The 14736-nt window shown below is 37.4% G+C and overlaps 3 protein-coding genes across 3 annotated transcripts; all 3 read left to right on the top strand.

The window, feature by feature from the left end:
• Positions 1 to 382: 382 nt before the first annotated feature.
• LOC145463473 (uncharacterized) lies at positions 383 to 4679 on the top strand. Its single transcript, XM_081447226.1, has 4 exons — positions 383 to 718; positions 2239 to 2441; positions 2702 to 2831; positions 3522 to 4679. Exons 1-4 carry the CDS (start codon positions 395 to 397, stop codon positions 4053 to 4055), a joined length of 1191 nt encoding a protein of 396 aa, XP_081303352.1. The 5' UTR covers positions 383 to 394; the 3' UTR covers positions 4056 to 4679.
• A 4700-nt stretch (positions 4680 to 9379) lies between these two features.
• On the top strand, positions 9380 to 12028 carry LOC145463994 (uncharacterized). Its single transcript, XM_081447790.1, has 3 exons — positions 9380 to 9993; positions 11411 to 11495; positions 11788 to 12028. The coding sequence occupies exons 1-3, from the start codon at positions 9679 to 9681 to the stop codon at positions 11862 to 11864; spliced, it is 477 nt and encodes a 158-aa protein (XP_081303916.1). The 5' UTR covers positions 9380 to 9678; the 3' UTR covers positions 11865 to 12028.
• Positions 12029 to 12378: 350 nt separating this feature from the next.
• LOC145462305 (putative skeletal organic matrix protein 5) lies at positions 12379 to 14274 on the top strand. Its single transcript, XM_081445804.1, has 3 exons — positions 12379 to 12386; positions 12722 to 12851; positions 13762 to 14274. The coding sequence occupies exons 1-3, from the start codon at positions 12379 to 12381 to the stop codon at positions 14272 to 14274; spliced, it is 651 nt and encodes a 216-aa protein (XP_081301930.1).
• Positions 14275 to 14736: the final 462 nt, after the last annotated feature.

Here is a 14736-nt window from a genome sequence, read left to right as displayed (position 1 = left end):
CGTAAGTAGCCGTACCAGTGTTGTGAGTAGTGCTAAGTAGTGTGAACCACAATTAAAACGTAAAGAAAAGGTCTCCGAATAACCTCCGGCTACTTCTAGTCCTTCGACTTACGAACAAATCAAAATTATAACATAGCCGCTTAATCCTGATTTCTGCACGTCAGTCTAATTTGGTGTCTATCACGTGACCAAGAAATAACCAATGAGAGCGTGCATTAGATGGAAGAAATATCAGCGATGTAATAATGAGACTTATGGCCTTAACGAGACTTGTGATTACCACGTGACCAAAAATCAACCAATGAGAGCGCGCATTAGATGGAAGAAATGTCAACTATATGCTGATGAGATTGGGCCCAAGTCATGTAAATAAACACTTCATTCGCCTTGAAACATGGCCGTGACTGTCCGCATTGCCATCACGGTGACTTTTCTTACTTTTGTTTCTTGCGTTCAACTGCATAAACTCTATTCTTCGTACTTCAAATTTTCGCACCAGAAACAAGAAAACGAAGAATCTAACAAAATTGCTGAGTTCAAAGCCGAAACTGAGCTAACTTGCGCCTTACGATGCAGCACAAAAGGAAATTGCGACGAAGCGACGTTTTACAGAAATGCTAAGAAATGCTTTTTGTATCAAAACAAGGGGAAAGGTTCCACTGAGCTTTATTCGAATGACAACGATAACACAAGATCAAAAATTGTGACAATGAAGAAGGTAGGAAATAAAGTTAAGGTAGTCTTTCTTTATCCCCATGAGTTTTATTAACTTAGATGATCTTTTTCATACATAGAAAAGGGTCAGGGAAAGGGTAAAAGTAGAGTTCCTGTTTAAAATGTTATTCTTTTTTTTACGTTTTTATCAATGTTAAACACAGCCAAATCGTTCTTTGAGGAAAACAATGATGGCTGACAACTGCAACAATCAGTTTTCGTGTCTCCTATCTCACTGACAATCAACAATCAAATATGGAGTGATGGAGAAAAACCAGATGCGCTGAAATCCTCTGACATTCTTTGTTGTATTTAAATCCCATTCAAGCACATAGCGTTGCAAATGGACGTTTATCGAGAAATATTCATCTATTATTCTCATAATCATGTTATTTTTTAAAAACGGTTGTCGCTGTTAAGTTTCTTTTTACGTATTTCCGTGAGCGATTTCCTTGTCTGCCATCTTTCTTCTCAATTGCCGTTTAAAAAGGAAACAAAGACAAATTCCCACTAATTTCCTTTAACGATCATAGGCTATAAAATGATCTTTGTTTAAATAAATAGTCATTAATCTGCACAGTTTGCACAGTTCACTGCACAGGTTTGCACAGTTCACTGGTGCTGTCACTTGAATATACATATAAAAATTGCTATCACAATCTTCCATCGCGAAACGGAAATTACATATGGAGGCCGATATTTGGCATCAAATACTGTATATGACCGTATTTCTGCCTTTGTCACCCAGTCCAAAAGAAGTGATATAATATCATTACTTGCGCAAAAAAGATAGCAAAAATTGTTGTTCAAGCAGCATATGTGGCTGTTTCACAACTTCCAGGTCGGGACTAAACTTGGCATTGCCACTAGAGCGACAGAGGTCCAAATCAAGGTTTACCGATTCTAAGTCCAAAATTGAAGAAAAATTGCCACATTCATCTTGCAAGCTTGAAAACTGAAAACAACGCTCTAAAATACTGCCGAATAGCTTTAATAAGAATGGTCGCACACTGAGTTTTCATTCAGTGACTGAAAAGGTGAGCACCACATTAGTATAATCTTTAACACTGGGAAGATATACGTATGCACACGAGCACCATCTCAAACTCGTTAGTAATTCATCAAGTTAAACAAAATCAAAACCAAGTCTTAAATTTTGTTTGAATTTCTCTGTTTTCTCCGTTTTAGTTTCGATCGAGAAGATACATAAAACACGTTTCATCACTTTCCCAAACAGCTCTGGAGTACATCAAGGATCCTCTGGGCGTCGTATTTTCAACCCTTTTCTCGGCGTTTGGAGATGTAATGAATTACTTTATCTCATGCTTGACGCCCTACTAAGATTATTTTGAAAAGCACATCTGTTTCTTAAAGAAACGGAGGAAAACAGTTTTCTAGATTTAGGATCACTTACTCTAAAAAAACCTTCGTGAAGTTCTGTGAATTTCGTATTTTCAGTCATCAGTGAGCTATGAACCTTAAGCGGCCAACAATTACTGAGCCATAAAGTTGTTCTCCCTTAAGGTATGCATTAATCCGAGGCTGATTAATGGAGGCTGCACCTCTGGCGAAGACAATAGTAAAGACGAAGATGAAGATGACGAAGACGAAGACGCTGACGTCGATGACGATGACGTCGATAACAATGAGGGATATTCCTTTCCTCCAAAAGCAACAAGAAACATAATTAAGAAATCTTCCTGTAGCAGCATTCTACGACAAAATAGGTGAGTTTATTCATAGCCACAGTAAGTCATCTTTTACAACAGCGAGGTGATGACCAGAAACATTGTACGAGCCCTTTACGCGAGCATTTATATGAAAGAATTTTAAAATATCAATCCTTGATTGCACTCCCATTCATTCAATAACCCATAACAATCAAGGCGACCTTACTGTGCCCTACAATTCAAAGACCAAAAAAAAAAAGAAAGAAAAAAGTTAGGGACTTCGAAAACAACTCATAAACCTTTTCCTTTCATCTCAGCTCAAGCCAAAATGGTCTCTACAACATAACAGTCGGTAACATCACATGGAAGACATGGTGTAAAATGAATGCCATTCCCGGATGTGGAGATGGAGCCTGGACACTAGTGATGAGTATAAATGGTTCAAGGGTACAACATTTCATTATCAGCTATAATCGAATTCTGCGAAATATCCAAATAAGTGTCTGTTCATGTAGTCAGCATGGCAAAAGAAAGCCCATAAATTCTGCTGTTTGCTTTCCTGACAGGGTTACTGCAATTACTGTTTTTCTCCCAATTACGGGTATTCAGGGTAATGCCGCTGTAGCAATTTGGGTCTTCGTTAACAAGAAGCAACTCAGAGGCATATTTCTAGTCTACTCCGGATAGGCTGCAAGTTAATTGCAGGGTTATCCCAGGGCCTCGAATGCCTTAAAAACACAAGCATAGTTGGGTTCGAACCAAAAACTACTCAATACAGAATATAGAACATTGACTATTAGGCCAGCGTTTAAAAACTCTAGCTAACCATAGTTAATAGAGGGGAATGGTTATGAAACTCGACAAAGTTCTTTGTTGTATGTTTTTGTTCTCCTTTTTTGGCCTCGACCGTGCACAAAACACAATAGTTGTTTACTACTGACCTAGGAACTAACCAATAGAAACGTTTTGGTTACGTAATTCATGCATATTGTATTAATGCGAAACAAATGATTGTGCACGGTCACGACCTTCCAACATAATTTTGGCATTTTTGTTTGCTGCTTTGATGTTTGCGGGCTTCATAACCATTTCCCTCTATTAACTATGAGCTAACAACAAAATAAACTCTTCTCCTAGAAAACGTTCTCTTACGATTCTCATCGCTGGACCAACAAATCGTCTTATTATCAAACAGCAGCCCACGGAAAAGCCGAAAACAAACTTCCAGGATACTGGCTGAGTTCGTTCCGCAGAATTTGCGTGAAGATGAAGTTTCTACCTAGCAACAGAAGGACCGCTATTCTACTGAACTACACCGCAAGATCACTTCACTCGGCGTTCCAAAGAGGAATAAATAATACCTGGACAGCAGATTTTTCCACCATGGAACAATTCCCATGGACCCCATCCAAGATCAACACAAGTTGTTTCGTACAGGGTTTCAACCTTATCACCGGCACGCTGTGGCACCCAAGGATGACGATCAAGTCGCGAATAGGCGTGCAATCCCAGCCTCTAAGGTGCGCCCAACCATATTTGGTTCGCGGTGTTGGTATTGGCTATCAGCAGCACCATCCACCAATCCGTGAAATTAGTTGTGGAGAAATTATAAGCCGTCAAATGCCTAAAATAAAAACTCATCAAGCATTCTGTAGAATCTACATTCAGTAACGATCACAAATTATTAGCTGTCACTGAAAAATAATGAAGCACTGTACTCAAAATCTGACTATCGTTCAGTACAATCTATCTACCATAGTTACTAACCAGCCGAAGAACTGTTTGTCTATAGGAACGATTAAATATCAACTAAACAGCAAAAGAGGCTAGTCTTTAATAACATTCACAATTTTCTCTTTGAAGAAGGAAAATATTTGCACTCACTTTTATTTTAAATGTAGGAACACAAACTAAAGACACTTGCCGTTCTGTAAATAACTCTACAAAGGTTAACAGCTGCAGAATGAATGTTCCCTCGTTTATCAATTCACAAATTATAAGCCTTCAACAAGAACGTTCGTGTAAAACTGATAAAATATTTTATGAACACATATGGCAAACACACGCACTGAATGCATGCCCATATCCAAGAAAAATGATGAAAGCAGCAATTTACTTTGGCATCATTTTACTCAGTTTCGATTGTTGCTGTCATCTTCTTAAACTTTGCTCCTCACACTTCAAATTTTCGCTCCTCAAACAATCACATGAAGACTTCAAACCTATTACTAAGTTCAAAGCGGAAGCTGAAACTGAGCTAAGGTGCGCGTTGCGATCAGTAAATAGCCTTTCTTACTGCATTGTAGCACAAAAGGCAATTGTGGTAAAGTCACGTTTAACAGATATTCTTAGAAATGCTTTTTGTATCAAAAGATGGTTGAAGGTTCCATTGATTTTTTCGCGAGCGATAATAACGCGAAATCAAGGATTGCGACGATCATTAAGGTGAGCGACATATTTTTAGTCTCGGCATGATAGACAAAAATCAGGTTATATCTCGAAAGCTTTGAACACTGCGATCTTTTTTTCCTCAATGAGATGTTCCAAATGATATATTAAAAGGCCCTTGTCAGTAAAACCTTTGCTTTTGTTTACATAGGAGAGTTTGCCTATTATATTTTATTCAGAGCATTGCGAAACGAATAAATCACTTTGAAAGTACTAAAGATAATTATTAAAAATACTTTCAGGAACACAACTTACAGCAAAGCAATAAGATCTCGCCTCACCAAGAAATATCAATAATTTCGATGACACCGAAAATGGCGGAAGCTGACTACGGTTTCTTTAAAATTTAAACACCTTTCCTTGAAAATGTTGTTTTAACATATTCACACGCAGATTCAGTATCTCAATGAAAAACAAAGCAAAATCAATTTTTCCCACAACTGACGCTGAGAAAAAAAGTAATGAGAATCTGATAACATTAAGCTATACTTCTGGGCCGGGTTGTTCGAAAGCCCGTTAACGCTAACCCAGGATTAAAAGTTAACCGAAGAATTCATTTTTGTTGTGTAAAAATGTTTTTCACTGCTTATATTTTGTGTAGTTTGAGATTACGCAAGCTCAAAACTGAAGGACAAACAATATATACAGAAAACCTCATCGAAAAGTTACAAAACTGAAATCAAAATTCTCGCTAATCCTGGGTTAGCTTAATCTGGCTTTGAACAACCCGGCCCTGCTGTATTAGAGATTAGCAGGAAAAAATTAGCTAAAAGTGCTAAAATTAGTGTTTTTTTAAAAGAACGTTACAATGTCTTAGGAATGCGCATGGATTGTTGTCAGGCTCAAGAGTTTTGGCCGTGTTCCATGATTCAAGTGTCTTTTTGGTGCGATTTTTCCTTTGTAGTAGAGTTGTCGTGGAGTTGTCAAAGTCAATAACATGATCAAAAGTTCATGCATGTGCCAGCGGTATGTAAAGGCCACAGAAATCAAATTCATACCCTGCAAGTGCAACGCTTGCCACAAAATGGCCAAATACACTCTTCTTTTATAAGAATATTGTTTTTCTGGTCCAGCCTGAATATTCTTATTTTTCTCAAAATGTTAAGCGGAAAATATTCTTGTGAATATCCTTAGATTTTGTATTATGCCGACACAACGTCAGATTATTTGTTCTATAATGACTTTAAACAAAACCAGGGAATTTGAAACTTGATTTGAGATATTTTTTTTCTTACTTACAATGACCGGTTTATCATGAAAATTTCGACGAACTTCACTGAGTTATTTATAAGTAAACGCCTTCTGAGTTCAAAATTGGACAGAACTTTTTGAAAGTTTTCTTTCAATTCTTATTCAATAGAGTTATGGTCAAGTCACAGAAGTGTTCGAGAACACAATTTTATTCTAAGCGTGCGTCAGGTAATCCAGGAGCTCACGAGAAATATACAGTATGGGAAAAGCACCGTAAGGATTGAAATCATTCAAGGAGATGAAAACCCATATTTTGAGGAATTAATGCTACACCAGCCCACGAGTACGGAAGATGGAGGGTGCTTCCCATTATGTCAAAGATTCCGGAAATTTCGGTCGGAATTCAAATGATTGGGTCCGTTTCAGTTTCTTCCGACCGGAATATTCGGGATCACCTCTGGAGGTGGTCCACTTATTTCGGTCGGAATATTTCGACGAAATTCCCTGTTCCATTTTTGACAGACCGGTTCTTTGTCCTAATTAGGGAATTCGGAAAAGGAATAAAAAAATGGAAAGAGCCATTCCTATCGGTTGGCCCGGTTTGATCGGAAAATGACGTTCCATTTTCCTCGGGTATTTCCACTGATCTCTGAATGGTCGGTTTGGCATAATGGAAAGCACCCGAAGTTTTAGATTGGTCTTGCATTGTTAATTGTGTCTTGAACGCTTTCCTATAACTATTAGCGCCATCATCTTTAACAGCGTCACAATCCAGGCGCTAAGAAAAACTTTATCGTTGCCACAACCTCTTAAAACATTGCTTCTAAGTCTTGCTGTCAGTGTTCTGTGTTCTTTTATTTTACTCAATGTTGGTCTCTCTGAATATTTCTTGCATTTCTTGTTCGACATTTTAGGAATAGTTTGCCTCGCATTCTCAGCGATGCTTTATTTCAAAATTTATTTTGCCGTATGGCGCCACAGAAATCAAGTTCAAGCATTGCAGGTACAACAAGTAACACAGAATGGTTAAATAACAAATACTGCTAGGCTGAAAAAATTAAAAGCACGTATTGACGACTTCGTAGAAGTGAGAATAACTCGTCTTCAGCCTCTTTTGTATAGCTTTCAATCCTCTAGAGGAGAATTCGCGAACTATTGCACTGAGCTGAAACGTCCTTCAAAAGGGAAAACTGGAATTGGACGTTCTTAGATTGGATGTTCACGTCAACGTGTTTTGACCTATTGGATTTGTTTAGTAAGTCTTTTATGACTTAGGATACAGCTGTTACGAAATAATCAATGTTGAAACAATGCCGACGATCAAAGGGGACCGCATGGCCAAGCGTAAAACCTTTACGTGAGATTGTATTATTGCAAAATTAGTTGTTAACGCCAGCTTGCACGAGGAACAAATAATACTGAGAACAACAACCACCAACTGGTTAATAAAACTGAATCAATGTTTACAACGTAATTGGCTGAGTAACCCTTTCACAATCCACCTTTCAGCCATTGCTATTGATAATGCTTATTTTGAGCAATTCCCTATATTGTTTATAACTATTGATTAGATGAGACTCTGTAGTGGTTTTAGAGCTATTGTGTAAAGTTTTGAATTAACACAAAGGTTCCAAAAAAGGAAAACCCAACTCTTAGAGAGCGAGGTTATTTTACTTGGTTCTGCATTCACGTGCTGCCTAGTTATACTGCTAAGAGCAGCGATGTCAAAGCCCCAAATATGTGATAGAAGTGAGCAGGTGGTTCATGTGAAGCTTAGTGAAATCTTACTTAATAAAGTCAAGAGAGGATGAAGAGTAAGCGAGTCGATCCTCTATACAGGCCTTGTTCCTAATGTAATCCGTCTCAAGTTATTTTTAGATCACTCTGGGTTTCAGAGTGTAGAAGTAGGTAATGCTGTGACGCGAATTTCGTTTTAAAAAAAAATAAATAAACGTTTATTTAAAGTCACCACACTCGTACAGGACTAAACTAGCTTACATTACATTACTCTACTTATTACATTACTGTACTTATTGCATTAATCTACTTATTTCGTACAACACACCACTTGTAAATAAGTTACTCTACATTTTGTCATTACATTTCTACTCGTTATTCACTTTGTTTCCAACTTTCAGCTATTTACAATAGTAACTTACACCAGATTTACGCGAATTTTGCTCACTTGGACAGCCGCACCCAAGCATCTTTACACGCATTTTCATTCTGCACGAACACATCTGAGCAACTCGTGGGGTAACATTACCGTGGGACAACCGGATAACCGTGATATGCAAAAATAACTTGAGAGGGATTATATTGTAAATAAGGACTCAGTAAAGCGTTCATTTTCTTGTGGCGGATGCAAATTGTGGAATAATCTTTCCAATGACTTGAAAGAAGCTGAGTATGTGAACTAGCTTTCAGTCGTCGTCTACTGGATGGAAAACTACGCATGGGAAAATTTTTGATTTTCATTTTTATATCTTAATGAAGCTCTGGTGTATATTAGATCCAGTGTATTGTAGCACTAGTGTATATTAGCTTTTCTGTATTTTTATATAATACTGTATTTACATAATATTGTGACTGAAAAGCGCAGCTTCGGAGTTGCAATAAACGTATGTATGTACACGGGGGATTATAAACAATTATTGGATGAGGTTTTTGTGATATCCAGAATAATCAAGGTTGAGGTAGGGGTTATCAGCCGAAGACGAAGGCTTCGGCTGATAACCCTTACCGAGACCTGCTGGACAGTACTTGTAGAGACTGTTCTTTATGTAACAACTAACAATTGATCTTATTGCATGACTCATTGTTTGTTTTATATATATATTTTAAAACACTTACATACGTACATGTGTTTCATATTTTATTAATTATTAGATAAGTAATCGTAATTAGGTGTCCCCAATTAATATACACTGTATGCTAGCGACTTCGACACGTTAATAAAGTTCTTATCTTATCTTATCTTACCTTGATTATTCTGGATATCACAAAAAACGAATCTAATAATTGTTTTATTATACATTGAACGAAAAACAAAATGGAAGTCATGTTTTTGCTTCCTCACTAACGGCAAGCAAAACAAAGCGCGCGAACTTGACATGATTACCCTCAGAAATCATGCACCGCGGTCATACATGACATGATTACCCGTGACCTTGAGTGTCCTTGCCATGATTATTGTATAATCTGTAGCTAGATGACGTCACAGGCGCTGATTTCGAAAATTCACTGAACGCTTTCGGCCAATCAGAAAAGAGATAGCAAGTTCAATGTATAATAATCTATCTTATCCTTAATCCTTTCTTGACAAAGTAATAGTTTTGACTATCACAGCACACACGACTATCAATCTGATGAATAAGCTAAGATCAACGTGAGCTAATAAAAAAACTTGCTGTGTGTTTCTAGAAATCAAGTCTCTTAAGTCATCTGTCAATGACTCTGAAAAGCAAAACAGCTGCAGTGTTCTTTAGCCAATCAGCGGGCAAAGCCAAGGTTGATTGTTCTCTTGTTATTGGTTCCAACACAACACACGCTGCCTAGCCAAAAACATCTGTAAAAGTATCTGTATGCAAATGAAAAACATACATCGCAAAAGCTTACGCAAGTAAATAAACGCTTCATTTCGCAGGAGAAAAGTATGACGGCCTTGACAATCCACACCGGTATCGTTTTACTCAGTTTCACTTGTTGTTGTCATCTACGCGAGCTCTGCTCTTCATACTTCACATTTTCCTTCCCAAAACGATTGCATGCAGACTCCGAGCCTATTTCTGAGTCCAAAGCTGAAACTGAGCTAACTTGCGCCTTACGATGCAGCACAAAAGGCAATTGCGATGAAGCGACTTTCAACAGAGACTCTAAGAAATGCTCATTGTATCAAAAGGAGAAAGATTCAACTGAGCCTTACGCAGACGGCGACAATATGCCATCGAGAATTTTGAAGATGAGGAAGGTAAGCACTAAATTTCTAGCAGTATTTTCTAGTTGTGTAGTATACAATGTAGGTGTAAAGTGTCAAGCTGTATGTAATGTACTGATGTAATTTACAGTATGCGTGTAAAGGTTTCTCCTCGCAAATGCAATGAAATGAACGTAGAATAATAGACTGCAAAACTTAAATAAATTTCCAGCCACAACTTGACAAATAAAGACAATTACCCTGCGACAAGCTTTTGGAATTACGACGAGTTCGTGTAACTTGCCCGCTTCGATAGACTGTTTTGAGCATATATATCTCCTTCATTTCAAGTTCAGAAAATGTGTTACCTTTCTAGACAGTGTTGTGTAAAAGAAATAGTTTCCCTAACATGAAGCTAACTGAAGATCTCTTTGACAAAATTTATTGTTAACTGTTTTCACTTACAACAATATCAATGAAAATCTGATAACACATTACTTCAGAACAATTTTAGTTTCCTTGTTTACGTTATTTGACACATTTCTGTAAGGTTATAGCAGTAATTAATGAAAAATACGGAGGAAAAGAAAACTCTTACAAATTTTCTTTAAAACGACCACTGATAATGAAATGATGATTATTTAAATAACAAAAGCGCCACCTTCAAAAATTTAATTAAACAGTGATTTAACGCTGTCGCTTGAAAATCAATTTCAAGTAAAATATCAAACACGAGAGACCGTGTTTGACGCGCATTTCCAAGCACGGTTTTGAATGTTTGATATAATCTTTCCAAACGAAATTAAAACTGAGGAGAAAACGGAGAAGTAAAACCATAAACTGACCCTATGCTAATTAAGATCAGATATCCAAACACCGTTACCTTTCTCTAAACTTGATGAAATATTAATGAATTTGAATATACATTTTAAAGTGAAGGCGTTAAAGGAAATAAAACCAAACACTTTCCGGATCTAACTATCACAAAGCGGAAATTAAACGCAAGAGAAGACAAACTTCATTACAGTTTGATCGTGGTTTTAACCCTCACTATTTTTCTGTTCATTGCTGAGGTATAATTTTTGAGCAAGCATCGTCTCTCAAGTTTGATCCCGGCCCGCGCTGCTATATGTGGCTTGAGTCTGCCGTTGGTTTTCGCCTTGCTTCGAGGGTTTTTCTCTGGGTTCTCCGGTTTTCCTCCCTCCACAAAAACGAGAATCTCCAAATTTCAATTCGACTAGGATAGAGGACCTGCATAAAAACCAGATAAGGCTGATGTGGCTTCCTCTCTAAATATTGTAAATTTATTTATTTATCTATAATGTTCTGTACAGTTATAACACGTGTGAAAACGCAGAGCACGTGACTAAATTCTTTCAAATCAGGGAAGAATTTTTGCATTGAAAAAAAGTAAAGGTGAAGTGAAAATATTAAACTGCCGATAAACAAAGCTGTGCGATGCTACTTCTAGGTAACCATCCGGCCAATCAACAAGAATAACAAGGACTGTTCTTCTTCAAATGGTAAAAACAAAGGAAATACTGACGTTGACCGAGGTAAGGCAGTAAACTGTATTGGAAAAATCGATCTATGTTGAACACCCGATAAGGTTTCGATTCTTATCATCCCATAGGAACGTAAAGAGCATTCGCAATTTGTCACATGACGCAACGAGAATCCGTTATGTTGCTTAGCAACCTGGAAGATGGAATTGCAGGCTCAGGCTCGTTGGACGACTGAGATGTCGTCATCAACTTGTGTTTGCTACCCCGAGACTGTAACTTAGTGTGTAAAAATATTGTTTGATGCTTTTCCAGTAACTTCTCACCGTTTTATTTATTTTCAAAGGGAAAGACAAAATCACGGGAACATCTTGCAGCGACATCCTACAAAAAGACAGGTTTGTATCCATCCCTTTGAAGTAAGTAAAACCTTTATTTAAGTGTCTATGTGTTTAGCCTAGATAGACTTACTGGGGACACTAGTAAATAGCAGCACTAATTGACATACGGTACTTACAAAATTTGAATATTTACAGGAAAATGATAAAAACTTATTCCTGAAGCCACCTAATGATTCCATTAATTTATCCTATTGCCGGTTTTCACATGACGTCACCAAAATTCAAACTACAAAACTATTGATTCTCCTTATATTTTACTTTCATGATGTATAAGAACAGCTGAAAACTAATATTCATACAAATGTTTGCTCCGAATGGGTTCTTGGTTTTGTGATAGACAACGCTTGAATTTCTAAGCTTTTGCGTGACACGGCATTTACGTGACGGCCGAGTTGGTTAAAAGGTGACTTATTTCGGGACTTATTTCGAGGAATTTGGCTATCTGAACAGTTCTTGTATTAGAAAAAGTATTATTGTAATGTTTTTGAGTTCCTCGAGAGATAAATTTACGCTTTTGTAGCAAAACTCACGGAAAGATGTTTCTGTTCGTTTCCGGCCGCCATGTTGGTGCCCATCCGGATGGGCACCAGCATGGCGTCTCCATACAAATCTCTATAAATTTTGGTAAAAAGTTTCTCCGCATATCTTGCATAAGAGAGATTGCTGTAACCTGAATCTTGGCGAGAATCTTTGCATATTTACCTTCTTTCTTTTCTCAGATTCTGGACTTTATCTATTGAACGGTTTTGATTTTTATTTCGATCTATTTTGAATGGCGTGACACGAAAACCAGCAATAAAGCCCTGTGTTTTCTCAATCAGTTCAACCTCAATGGTCAACCAAGCAAACATAATAAAAGATATTTTTGTTTTATTGCAGCTCAAGTCCAAATGGTCAGTACCACATAACAATTGGAAACGTCACTTGGAAAACAAGATGTAGAATGAATAAAGTTTCCGGATGTGGACGTGGAGTGTGGGAACTAATTATGAGAATTAATGGTTCAATGGTATGAAGCATCAGTAATATTTTTTTTTCTGGGAATTATTTTTCCCGATTACTCCTCCCCCCTCCTCCCACAAAAAATAAATCCGTTATTCAAAGACTCGCAAACACAGCAATAGCGAAAAAATGACGTAAAACAGTTTAATACCTGCTGCAGAACACTTTATTGAGCTATGTTTTGTTTTATGGTCCTGTCCAATATCTTGTAAAAGTGGCTTTAAAATATGTAGCCCCGATTCCCTGCCACATTTTTAAAACGTGCCTGCAAAGTAGAGCTATTTTCGCGTTTGGTTCAAAACTCGATTTAACAGGTAGGAAATCTTCTTTTAACCGTTGAAGGAACAACATTGAATTATAATTGCAACATGGCTAAACAAACTGCTATGATATATCTATAGTTGAAAAAAAGAATTGGGACTTTGGAGCGAATATTATTTTTTTTAAAGCGCCGGCAATATGTGCTATTTTTCCAGCTTCGGCGGGCATGAAACTTGTGTCGAGCGGACCAAACTTCAATCAATCGTAGAAAACTTCAATTGGAATTTTCAATGAAATAAAACTCATTTTAGTGATTGACTTGGTAACGGCTTTGAAATCCTAGCTTATGAGAAAAATCGAATTTTCGAAGTAAAATCAGTGGTCGGTTCTTACAGAGACAGCCTCTTAAGTCTCATTTGATTTGCCTCCTCCATTTTGGCGAAATAATTAACGTTCGCACAAGTAACAATCATGTGCTTCACTGTTACCTGCAACTTAATTTTAAAATTTGGATAAGTTAAATTAGGAGGGTAATATAACATTGTCAGAAATTTCGCGGCAACTACCCTAGTCCATTACAGTTTAGCTTTACCCACACACCCCTCCAGTTGATAATTTTGTCAGATCGCTAATAGCAAATATGTCTCACCTCTTAGAACACGTTCTTTTATGAATCTCCTCAATGGACCAGCAAAGTTCCTTACCGAGAAACTGCCTTTGGGCGAGACAACGAAATCAAACTTCCTGGATACTGGCTGAGAAATTTTACCAAGATATGTGTCACCATGAAGTTCGCATCAAACACGTCAAGGAACGCAACATCTATAGTGATGAATTATGCATCACCGTCGCTTTACTCAGCTATACACAGTGGAGTTAAGACATGGCCAGCAGACCTGTCCATCATCAAGACTCCACCCAACATCGACAGAAGTTGTTTGGTGCAGGGCTTCAACATGCTTGGATCAGACCCATGGTTTATAAAGTCCCGGATTGGAGTGGAAACCCAGCGTGGAAACTTGAGTACCTTACCATATTTGGTGCGCGGTGTTGGTATTGGTTGGTATTGGCATGGATATCAGAAAATACTTTGTGGAGAGTTGATAATTGGGCCGTCAAACGTTACAGTGGAAACCTATCCAGCTTTCTGTAGAGTCTACATTCAGTAACAGTCCCAATTGGAGAGCTATCATCCACAGATATTCTTATTATTCAGTTTACTCTAACCATGTCGCTTTACTCTTTTTCAATCAACACTCACCGATTCGGTAGAACCTGAGTAATAAAGAAAAAAATAAGTCCAAAGGAACAATTTACTTTCTTTGATTGAGCTACTGCGCGCCAGACGTTACATATTCGAAACCTTATGTCATCTAATCTGGCGATTATTTGTTGTTAGTTTATAAATTCTTCTCTTTAGGCCTATTTTTTGTGCTATGTTTTAAATAAAGGTGAGAAGACGAAAAAAACTGTAATGTGGATTTTGCCTCATTTGATACAAATTGAGTTGATTGTAGTTATTTACCTTAAAAGCTTTGTCTATTATGAGCATGTCCGTTCGGAATTGTATCACGCGTTGGCTTAAAGAGACTTTGATTGTGATTCCTATATATTATCATTGATCAGATCAG

This window comes from Orbicella franksi, chromosome 12 (genome assembly GCF_964199315.1).
Source record: "Orbicella franksi chromosome 12, jaOrbFran1.1, whole genome shotgun sequence".
Taxonomy (NCBI): Eukaryota; Metazoa; Cnidaria; class Anthozoa; order Scleractinia; family Merulinidae; genus Orbicella; species Orbicella franksi.
This window is presented reverse-complemented; position numbering and strand designations above follow the sequence as displayed.